We start from the raw sequence: 12,143 nt of genomic DNA, 5'->3' as shown, positions 1-12,143 counted from the left end.
TCTGAACCTTTGATGAGTCCAGTTTGGTTCGAAGTATTAATTTGTATTCAATTTGTGTTGCAAACCACGCCGTCGAATATGCAAATAAAAACAAACTTCACAGTCACCAAACCAGTGAACTACTTTTTTTTTTCTTTTTCTTTTTTTTAGCAATCGATAACTTCATTGTCTTGAATACTCGCTACCTGAATGCAGCACGTGAGCAGACACACCGTGTGGTGAGAATGTGATAAATCCAGATTTCCCAAAGAAGCGCCTGAACGCAGCAGGAGATCCAGACAACAGCTGAAGTGTGTTCGTGTTTAAGAGAGGGAGTGCATGTTTGTATGTTTGTATTAAGGAAAACGAGCTAAACTATCTAGGAAGAGAGAAGTGTGACGCTAGCAGAAATGTGGACGGAAGTACAAAACAAGAGCGAGCCTCTCATCAACAGCAACCCCAACACTTCAGAGGTGAGGAGGCGAACACGAAAACACGACCCACGCTGCAGTTCTCGTGTACATTACTGAACCCGGGCTATTTACACCGCTTATTAAAATACTGTGTCAGTCCGGGTAAACAACTCAAACGTTTTAAAGTGACTTACTTCAACTGTTTTTGACCCTAGTTGAGACTTTCTTATCTATTATCTGATTATAAAACACTCATATTTTCCACGCAGCTTCCTCCTCCTCCCCTTTCTTAACCCTCTCATTCTGCGGTCGGTTTCTTATCTGGTGCATGATCTGTCCGAATTTTCTCCTTTGCTTCTTCTTTGATCCAAAATAAATAATTTCATAATTGACACTTTTACCTGCACAACAAGTCCAACAACCCTCTAACTCCCCTTCCGCTCCGCCCAGGAATAAAAACATTGTGTCGTCTGTTGTACTTTCTCCACTTTATCTCTGTTTCACCGTCTTTCAGGTCTTTATCCCAGATATTCCTCGGAGGCTGTTACCCACCGCACTGCAGAAAAATGGTGAGGGTTCAATTCTCTTTTTTAAAAAAATACAAAAACTAGTACTTAATAGTTAATATATATATATATATAAATATATATAATTAGAAATATAATTGTATTGTCCTGTGGATGCTACGAACAATTTAAAATATATATATTTTCATTTATTTTACATTTCTTACTCTTAATACACACGACTAGCCGTTTCTCATTTGAAGATTGGAGATTCCTGTCTGCATGTTAAAGGTCTATCAGTGCATAAGTGTTCATGTTGATGCTGGGTCACCTCTGGTTGAAGGTTCAACTGCAGCTGTCACTCACTCTTCCTGCACAGAGAATTCTCTGACCTGTGGGAGCAACGGGATCATCCCCGGTGAGCAGAGTCTTCTTGTACTCTTTATTGCAGTGTTTGCCAAACTTTTTTTTCTGGGGACCCTTATTGTAAATGTCACTAACCTTCGTGACCCAAGTTAATAGACATTAATCCTAAACTCCTGGGAAACAGGATTTGAGATGACCTCTCAGGGTTGCGACCCAGTTTTTGGGAAACAATGTTTTGTTGTACTCTGCTAACGACATATTTTCTTTTAAAATATTTCACTTATTTCAGGTAAAATTTTTGGCTTTTGGCTCCTTCTGCTTTATACATTAGTTATTGTGATTAACAGCAACAGCATCTCATGTGTCAGTATTTGAACTAACAACACTTTAAAGCCTAGTCAGTAAAAAAAAACGCATATCATCTTAACGCAAGTTTCAACTGTTGTAAAAAAAAAAGAAAGAAATGTGTGTAAGTATTTAAAGAACTGTCCCCAAGTACTTTTATTAAAATGGAGTTTTACTAAAAGTATTTTTTATTGTCGTTACTTTTATAAAAGAAGCATTTTACCTTGGGTTTGAGTCGTCAAAAGAGTTTTGGTTTTTTTTGTTTGTTTTTTTTATAATTCACCACACCCAACATCTCTCTTTACGAAGACGTTAGAATAAAACAAATATTTGGATATCTGGAATACATGAATCACAATACAAACCGAAGGACCAGTGTGTTGCATGTAGAGACATGTAGGCAAACTTCAGGGACGGTAGCTTCAAGGTCCCTAAAAACCAAAACAAACCTCCAGTGCTAGTTTTTTACTGATGAATAGTCCTAACTGTACATTTCATCAGATTTGCTCTTTTATCAAAAACATTTAATGTTGTTTCTGCAAGACTGTCCACAGTTAGGTTAATCTTTTGAACCTAAAACCTCAAAGAGATGTGTCACGGAACGTGTGTCTGTAGCGGCATGATCCTGTTTTAGCTCAAGTCTTAAGAAAATGAATTGCTTCATTTCTGAAATTTCTTCATTTTCTAATTAAATGGCAGCAGACTCCAGTTTCTGTGGGAGACTCTACTCAGAAATGATCAGAATTATTAAACTAATTTAAGTAGCCATTGATAATACAGTACAACCATGAGAATACGTGCTAATATAATGTTTTTTTGTAGTAGCTGTGTGTAGTAGCCCTTCCTTGGTACATGGTCAAAATGTTGACATTCTTTTGTTGGTGAATTTAATTATGGAAATAACTGTCAAAATGGACAAATGAACAGTAAGATTAAAATATATACACGTTCTCTGCAGAGAACCACACACTCTCAGGTTAAATTCTGAAAGAATTTTGACAAACTTCCTGTAGTGAAGTTGTAAAAAGTGATTTAAAACCACTGCTATTTGCTCCAAGTTTGCAAACATGAAGTTAAATTTTAACTTGTGAACAAACATGTCTTTTGCTACCAGGTACAGTCGCAGCTGCAGTGTTTATCGCCTTCTTACTTGGTCTTTACGCCATCCTCTGGAAATTCATGGTGTCGCCACCAAAACGGTAAAAAAAAACAGTTTTTTGTTAGCATTTTTTGCTAACTTACATTGACTGCACATTTACTGTGTTTTATGTAAAAAAAACTCTTAGTCTTGGTGTTTGCGTTTCAGGAAGCACCGCAAGGTGAGGTTGAGAGTTCAACACCGTAGCTCAGTGTGAACCCTGACCTTCGCGTTGTGTCTGTTCGGAGGCTAACCGTGAACAGCCATGGGGCAGACTTCACTCTTAGTCTGAGTTCAGCAGCCAGAGTGACCACACACCACTGAAGATCCCCCATAATGGAACGATCAAAACACAAATAACTTGATTCCATTGAGTGAATTTCTTTCCTTCAGTTTTGAAAGAAATTCAGTGATTTTTTCCTTCACTTGTTTCCTTCAGCTTCTTCCTGTACTGCCAGTGGCTGCCGCTATGATAATGTGAAAGGTTAGTTTGTGCTAAGTTTTTTTATTTTTATTTTTTTTTAATGAATGATCTGATCTACTGAGGTGTGAGGCAGCCAAGGCCGGCCTCACTGAGAACACTGTGTCAGACAGAGAGAGATTGTAGCAGATGTATGTGTTTTCTTTTTCTACATTATATGAATAGTTCTCCGTGCAAGTAATGCACCACATGTATAGTTTTATGTTTATGTACGAATGTTTCTGATTTAAAATTTAAAAATTTTTTCAGAAGAAATCAGCACCACTTGAATCTTAGCGAGCACACACTGTAGAAATAAGAATTTAATTGAATTAGGTTTTTATGTTTGTCTTTTATATTTGCCTTCAGATTTGGCTCTTTGACTCAGGATGTTGAAACTGCTGTATGTAAATGGGTTGTTTTTGATTGTTTGTGATTAGCAATAAAATCACATCATTATGACATTGTTTTAATCAGACACAGAAACTTTCTTTCCTCGTTGCTTCATGAGTTGTTTTTGTTATTTTTTTTTGTTGGTTAAAGTATTTCCCCTCACCGTCTACCAGAGAAATCGAGGGCAAAAAAAAAATTAAAAGAAAAATTATAGTCCTTATTATCATTGTAACAGTAAGATACAACGAAAATGATTTTAACCCATCACCTAGGTGAGCAGTGGGCAGCCTTATTACAAATATACTATAAATACATATACATACTGTATATATGAATATGTATTTATACTATATTTGTATTTATATTTTTACATGTATGCATATTTTGCATATATAGATATGTATGTATAAATATATAATATTTGTATATTTTATATATGTATAGTAATATGCATATATATTTATATATGCTATATATAAAAATATATATATAAATTTATATATACTATGTTTGTAATAAAATATATACATGTATGTATATTTAGATATATGCATATATTTGTATATATAGATACGTATGTATAAATATATAATATATATATTCTTATATGTATAGTGATATGCATATGTACAATATGTGCATATGTATTTATACTATATTTGTAATAAGATATATACATGTGTATATAGTGGCGCTTTGGCCCAGAGGCAATGTCTCTGTCATTGGTGTGGAACCCCAGGGTTCACCTCCTGGGCAAGTTCGTTAGGGCGGTTGGTACCTTCCAGTGGACTCACCACCCGCAGGAAGGTTTGGTATGGTGCAATGTGATTTGGGTGGCGACTGCTGCCCCCGCGACCCGGTAACGGATAAGCGGATGAAAATGGATGGATGGATGGACATGTGTATATTTACATGTATTCATATATTTGTATATATAGATACATATGTATAAATATATAATATATATATTGTCTTATATGTATAGTGATATGCATATATATATATACAGTATATATGAATATGTATAAATACTATATTTGTAATAAAATATATACATGTATGTATATTTACATGTATACATATATTTCTATATATAGATATGTATGTATGAATATGTAATATATGCATGGTGATATGCATTTATACACTATATGTGTTTATATATATAGATATTTCCCCATATATTCACATAAATGTGCAATTTATATGTTAATATAAATGCATAAAAAACACTAATGCTGAATGCAGACCTATTTCCAGGAAAAACTGAGTGGTCAAAGTTTTGTTGATTGCATCTTGACTCACTGAAAGGTAATACAACTAAAAAGTTCTCAGGAACAGACAGTGGAAGATGTGGTTAGGGCACTTGCCTTACAGCATAAAATGTGGTTTGTTGGTTCAGTCCAGTATCTCGGACTGTGTGTCTGTTGGTTTGTGTCTTGTGTCAGTTTCCTTCCACTGACTTGCAGGATAACATGAATCGTTTCCTCTTAAGTGATGAATGTGTCGTTGCTCAGACCTTAGCATAAACAGTAGGGTAACAACTGTAGACATCTCATCAGAGCACCAACATGTTTTAAAGGACCAGTACTTCAACTTTAAACAACATGAAGCAACAGATAAAGTAATGTGCAGGGAATGTGGTTTGATGGAAAGAGGGATGAATGTTGAATAAACACAATTTATCAAATAGATGACTGTTCCAAAACAAAAAATCAATTACAGTGGAACCTCAAGATTGCAGCGTCTCAACATGTGAGACATGAGTAAGCAGTCGAGCAAATTTGTGCTTCCAGATACGAGTAAAGATTTGAGATAACACCATGCTTACAGATGCCGACGCTAGGTGGCCGAGCACTTGGAGCAGCCCACGCCACTTTATTCATTCACTTCTTGTGTTTGTCGACTTCCGTACTCATCTCCGGCGAGTCTTCCGTATTGTGTTTGCGTTATCTACGTGATTTTCTGTCTAAGGATGGTGGTGAGTGTACCTGAATCAAGTGTCTACGTACGGGCCAACTCTCTTCCCTCCCTCCTCCTCCTCCATTAGCCACATTCCTCCATTAGCCTCTACTGTATCGTCTGTCTCGAAGGTAAGAACTCATAATTAAAACCACATTTTATTTTATATCACAGGAATCCTTATATACTATAAATGTTTTTGGTGTTTGTATGTCTCTATACCAATTAAAAACATGTTTTATTAGCACTAATAAAGGAGTTTTTTAGAGGGCCGGAACAGATTAATTTTTCTTTCTGTTATTTCTTATGGGAAAAAATGATTTGAGTTATGAGAACCTCAAATTACGAGCTCGGTCCTGAAACGGACTATACTCGTATCTCGAGATTCCACTATATTTTAACCATATCTTTAATACCATCTGGTTACTTCCTCATTTCAGCAGATGTTTGGGGCTGGGGTACACACCAGTCTAGTCAAACCTGGAAAACCCAGTGAATCTTGATTCCTGCTCAGGTGCAGTTGACTTAACCTGCCTTGTGTCAACAGCCTCAGGCTGCTGCTGGTAGCTCTGGTTTCATTTGCGCTGGGAATGTTTAAATGTGTGTTTGACTGCTGTAAAGGCCACAGCTTTTCTGAATATAGTTCATCACTAGGCCACTATTTACCATTCTTTCATAGGGACTGCTGGTATAATTATGGCAAAAATAAAAAACAGTTTAAAACTGGTTCTTAAATCTGACACTGACTTACAGTCAAAACAAATATATAAAAATAATGTTTTTTTTATTGAACATCAAACACTGGTTCCTAATGAAATTACAGTGCATTAGGGGAACTCCATTTATGAACAATTTGCCAGTCTACCACACACACACACACACACACACACACACACACACACACACTCATAGAGTACATGTAACCTATGCAGAGAGACAGGAAATTGAACCAGCAATTGAACCTTACTGACGATTACGGTTTTGGTTAGACGCCAAACTGAATTTCATTGCCTTACATTTCTACATGTGTAATGACAATGAAGTTGAATCTAATTTAATCTAAAACAAATTATCTTCTTGTTAAAAAAACAAGACAGCACTATCACACTATACAGTGGAACCTCGAGATACGAGCATAACCAGTTCCAGGACCAAGCTCATAACTTCGAGGTGCAAATCTGTTCCGTCACTCTAAAAACTCCCTCATTACTGCTAATAACAATGGAAAAACATGTTTTTAATTTCTATAGAGACATACACACACAACAAAATTATAGTATATCAGGATTCCTGTGATATCAAATAAAATGTAGTTTTAATTATGGTTTTAATTATGAGATAATTATGATAATTCCTACCTTAGAGACAGACGATACAGTAGCGGCTAATGGAGGCATGTGTGGAGGAGGAGGAAGGAGGGAGGGAGGGAAGAGAGTTGGCCCGTACGTAGACACTTGATTCTGTAGAGTAACTTACACGTACGTAAGGTATCTCAAATTTTTACTTGTATCTCAAAGCAAAAATTTGATCGAAAGCTTGCTTGTATCTAGAAATATCCGTATGTCTCGAAGTTCCACTGTACTGTATTTATGTATTTTATCCTTTTGCTTTAACAGCATGTCAGTGAAGTGATTCGTTTGAACAAGCAAATTACATAAAGTGTAAAATGGCCCATGTGTTTTCAGATTTGACTCCAATCACTATCGTTCATTAGTTACTGAGGGCCACATTGCAGCGAAACGGAATTTTAAGGCTTTTAGTCATTTTTAACAACTAGATAAACATGTTTCCCCACAGTTCTTGTTTTTTCAGAAGTGCCCTCTAATGATGAAACATCCGGGTTATGCTGTTGCTATCTTATGCTCAGTTGGTTTATCAGCACAGCATCTTGAAAATAAACGGTTACTTCACTTCAGGGTTGAGCAACAAAGTGACCCTGTTAAATATCCCGCCTTACTTTCACATCTTGTCGACAGCGTACAGTACTTTGTACAACTTAAAATGAACATACTGTTTCTCAAAATTATAAAAAGAAAGTTCCTTCAGATTCCTCCTTTGCAGATTTTCCATTTTTGAAAATGGAGTCCTCAAATATGTGAGGACAGAGCCAAGTGGACCACTCCCTCAGTCTTTTACAATATTACAACTGAAGACGTTACTGTATTTGCAGTAAAAGAGGTTTTTTTTTTTAAGAATTATTTTGTCGTCGCATGGAGTCTTAAGACTCACAGAGCAGAAACATTTGTCCAAAGAATGTCTTTAATAGAATATCCAAAATCCGAGAACACACATAAAAACAAAGGGAGCAAAAACACAGACAATTAGATCATAAAAACAGAACTAAATCCAAACAGGGGAGTTACCCAGATGACCTGCCAATTTATTAACACCGATTCCCCACTCAAAGGGACTGATATGATTGTTTTTGATGATTGCTTCATGTTGCAATTTCACTCCTAGCATGCTGCTTCTGAAGGCTTTAGGGTGGATTTCTTTTACCCTCGCAACAGATAATGAAATATGATTGGATAAAAAAAACAGGAAGCAGTGCAACCAAGAATAAGAAAGAACAACGACTATAATTATTTTATAAATGTTCATGGTAAATATATTGAAAAATAAGTCATTGATTCTGGTACTGTTTGGTCCAGCAGAGAAGGCTTTGATGATACACCACTGAGCACTGGTCTTTCACAATATAGGAAAAATACAAGTATATATATATATATATATTTGTTAATTAATATCATTTAATTTGAATTAATCATGTGTAACACGCAGACCTTATTAAAGCCGTGCACAAATGTTCAGATAGACATTTTAAGTTTTTTTTTTCTCACAACATTTCATTGGAGATATAACCATATGTCACAATACACGATTCCTGTTGGCAGTCAGAAGGTCCAAAGTTCAGTTTGACTTTACCGGACATCGCGTCTCCCTCTGCCTCAGGGAAATCATCCATCATGGAATGGAAGTAGATCATGTTTGTTATGTCGTTAACTTGTTGAAGGGCAGGATCTTTCTCGATCAGCGTAACCAACTGTGGGCTGTAGTCTTGGACTGGCATACAGGAAGGTGTCAGTGATGACAGTAAAGGTGAAGTCAAGGACAGAGACGCAGGAAAGGGTGTGGTCGCGGCGACTGGAAATTGTAGCGTTGATGGTGTTTTATTAACATGAGGGAGGAATTTTACGATATGGATCTCGCAGCTGACACAGTCTTCTGTCCTGTGGGGCTGCACCATCTCACCAGTCTGTGCGGTCAAGCAGAGGCAGGGAGTATTCATGAATGTACACACTGAAGCATGCTGCCTAAAATAGTTGGTCTTTACCTGTTCTAGGAATCTCTGTAGCTCCACTGTTCTGATGTTCATGCCAGCAGGATAAACAAATAGCTCTGTCACTTTTCTCTTCAGCCTGGAAATGACACAATTAATAATAATAATACAGAAATAGAGTAGAAATAAGAATAAGGTTCTGCTGGGTTAAATGTTAAAGATGAAGATTTAGAGGTTTCCTCACAGTTTTCTTTGAGAACATAGCAAAACGGTGCATCCCAGCAGTGACAAGATAAAGATCAGTGATCCGACCCACAGAGTGGAATCTGACAGAGGAAACAACATCAGGTTTTTACACAAATAACATTCATGTGAGTGTATATGAATACATGTTGACTGAGTTTAGAACCAATATAAAGTAAAAAATTAAAACAAAAATAAATGACAATGTGGAATCTAGTGATGGTGAAGTACATGTTATAGGGCTCACAGTTGATTCTGGTTCTGATGGTGATGCTGACTGCCGGTCCACTCCCTTTCTTGGTGAGAGCACTCACAGTGAAATTGTAGTCATGGTTCTGCTTCAAACCTTCTATAGTCACAAACTTTCTCAGTGGGTCTGCCACTGTCACGTTGAGGACTGCTGTAAACATAAGTGTTAGGGCTCGAGACTTTGTTGTTAGCACCAATCCAACTAGGGATTTGATGTGTTTAGTAGAATATAGTCAGTTACTGAGTGGCCTTTCTGAACTGTACTGTCTTTTATACCAGTGTTTTCCAACCTTTTCTAAAACCTGGCTGTGTGTTAGGTCCCATGTCCTCTACTTTCACCAGGTAACCAATGATGAACGCCGGATTAGAGTCATCATCTTCATTGTAATGCCAATGCAGAGTCACAGACGAGGAAGTCTTTTGAATGGGCTCAACCAGACGAGGACGTGGAACCATTACTGGAAAAAGATTTGAAGAAAAACAAAGTATTTATAAACATATGAAGTGAAAGTGAACTATTTGTCATTGTGACATAGCACACAACAAAATGTGACCTCTGCACTTAACTCATCACCAAGACACCACTGCCATTTAATGTTTGTAAAGCACTGGAAAAGTCGCATCACCGCAGTAACATCTTTAAGTGATGAAGGAAAAGTATTTGCACTGATGGGATTCGAACCCACACCCCTGAAGCGACTGGAGACTTAATCCAGTGCCTTAGAACGCGTGGCCACGCTACCATGTGGATGTACATCACATATACATATAATTTAATATATATATACATATAAGAAATCGTATTTTTATTTCTTGTTAAAGATATAAAAGTTTTCATGGGGTAAATCTAAATTACCCATTTAGGGGTTTGCGATTTATACTAAGGTGCAACTTATATATTAGAATGTTTGTTGTTTTCACACTGACAGCCATGGAAGATAACCCTAGCTGGCTGGTGCGACTTATACTCTGGAAAATACAGTAAGTTAGTTTTTGCCACAAAACAATAATGTGCACTTCTGGATTTTATTTATGGAAAAGTGGATTTTAACACCAAATGAGCTTGTTCCTTATCTGTGTGTGTAAATACATTCATTTTGGGTTCATGTATTTATGGACATTTAACTAATGGCCCTGCACATTATCCTTTTAAGATTTTCATCATGTTCTTTGCTGGCACTTATCAGTAGACACATCTTACCATTTCCTGTCTGTATCTCACATACAGAGATTACATAAGGCGGATGTCTTGATATGTTTCACAGATGAAGACATCCTGTAGCCAACGTTCTATTTCCTTACCTTTTGAAATGTTTTTATCTAAGAAGAAATATGCTAAGACCTCAAACATTTCACACCACATTAATTAAAATACAGTTGTCTCGAAACACTGTGTGGACACATGTACCAATGTACTTATTCACAGTACCAGTATTAACACATACCAGTCTCCTGGGAATATCCAGTCTGTATCTCCAGAAGTTTGTATCCATTCTCTGTGCATCCATAGATATTAAATGTGTAGCGACAGCCTGCTCTGAAATTATCTGGAACACAGCCATTATTGACAAATTATTCTATTAGCTTCTAGAAATTCAAACAAGTATTTTGATATTTAAAAGGAAAATCTACCAGCAGGTAATTGTAATGCATTGTAACCCTCAGGAATTTTCTTCCACTGTAATAGAGATGGTGGTGTATCTCCCATAATGTACCACTCCACTGTATAGCCACAAGTAGCATTGCCATAGTCAGTCCAGGACAGATTAAAACCACCGGCTGTGCTGCTGCTCAACTGCATCTTCTTTGGTATTTTTTCTTAACAGAAACACAGAAATACAAACATGTAAATATGTTTTTATATATGTGTTTGTATTGTATATATTTGTTTGTATATATGTAGGTATATATATATATACATATATATGTATATATATAAATATATATACATATATATATAAATATATATATATATATATAATGAATATCATATTAATTTCTAATTACTACTATATGCATATATAGGGAATCACAAGGAATAAATAATAGGTTCCCTTTATTATTTAATGACCTTTATATACAGTATGTATGTACGTAAGTACAGATATAAAGGGAATAATTCACCTCTGGCCAATCAAATCTGTTGGAAAAACTGACAATTGGGTTGGAAAAACTGGGTTGGAAAAACTGACAATTGGGAGGTGAAATTGTTCAGTGAATTCAGCGGTAATTGTAGCGATGGCTAATAGCTTCGAAGCTAACATGTAAAGGTAAGACAACAACTCTGTTTTAACGACTGTGTTTGAACGAACGTGAAATATAAATGTGATTTTATTTTGCCATTGGTTCATAGAATATTGGTCTGTGCGCGGTAAAATTTACGGTTTTAAAAGTTTTTTTTTTTTGCGTTGTGGAGCCGTTTACGCAACCGTAGATCGATAACGTTAGATTATAATCTAACGTTTTTGCGGTTACAGCACGCCTGTGTTTAAATAACCACCATTTGACACACTAATAAATATGGGGTAGGTCACGAACTAAGCTTTTGCTGTGAACTAATCACTTTGAACGGATCATTCTCTGTGAACTAATCTTTCGCCTCGTTCTCGCAGATTCGTTTCATTTGTCACGTGAAAGAGCTCGGGTCGTTTTTGCTCTCATTCATCTTCATATTGTGGTGTGTTTTTATTTCTTAGCTTTCTTAGCTAATGATTAGTTCACAGCAAAAGATTAGTTCACAGAGAATGATTCGTTCACAGCAAAAGATTAGTTCACAGAGAATGATTCGTTCACAGCAGTTCACAGCGAA

General features: G+C 36.3%; 1 protein-coding gene across 3 annotated transcripts in view; it reads right to left on the bottom strand.

Annotated features, from left to right (window-relative positions):
• Nucleotides 1–7,807: 7,807 nt before the first annotated feature.
• The window catches only part of osmr (oncostatin M receptor), an 8,530-nt gene continuing 4,194 nt past the window's right edge, over nucleotides 7,808–12,143 (bottom strand). For all 3 annotated transcript variants that reach the window (XM_025053179.1, XM_025053181.1, XM_025053180.1), the window contains 7 exons: nucleotides 10,967–11,152; nucleotides 10,780–10,881; nucleotides 9,625–9,792; nucleotides 9,333–9,485; nucleotides 9,087–9,168; nucleotides 8,897–8,981; nucleotides 7,808–8,818 (listed from right to left, as the gene is read on the bottom strand). In XM_025053179.1, coding sequence (XP_024908947.1) covers nucleotides 8,399–8,818; nucleotides 8,897–8,981; nucleotides 9,087–9,168; nucleotides 9,333–9,485; nucleotides 9,625–9,792; nucleotides 10,780–10,881; nucleotides 10,967–11,152 — 1,196 coding nt within the window. In that variant the 3' untranslated portion in view covers nucleotides 7,808–8,398. The remainder of the gene's footprint in view (nucleotides 8,819–8,896; nucleotides 8,982–9,086; nucleotides 9,169–9,332; nucleotides 9,486–9,624; nucleotides 9,793–10,779; nucleotides 10,882–10,966; nucleotides 11,153–12,143) is intronic.

The sequence above is a fragment of the Cynoglossus semilaevis genome, chromosome Z (assembly GCF_000523025.1).
Source record: "Cynoglossus semilaevis isolate Cse_v1.0 chromosome Z, Cse_v1.0, whole genome shotgun sequence".
Classification (NCBI taxonomy): Eukaryota; Metazoa; Chordata; class Actinopteri; order Pleuronectiformes; family Cynoglossidae; genus Cynoglossus; species Cynoglossus semilaevis.
This window is presented reverse-complemented; position numbering and strand designations above follow the sequence as displayed.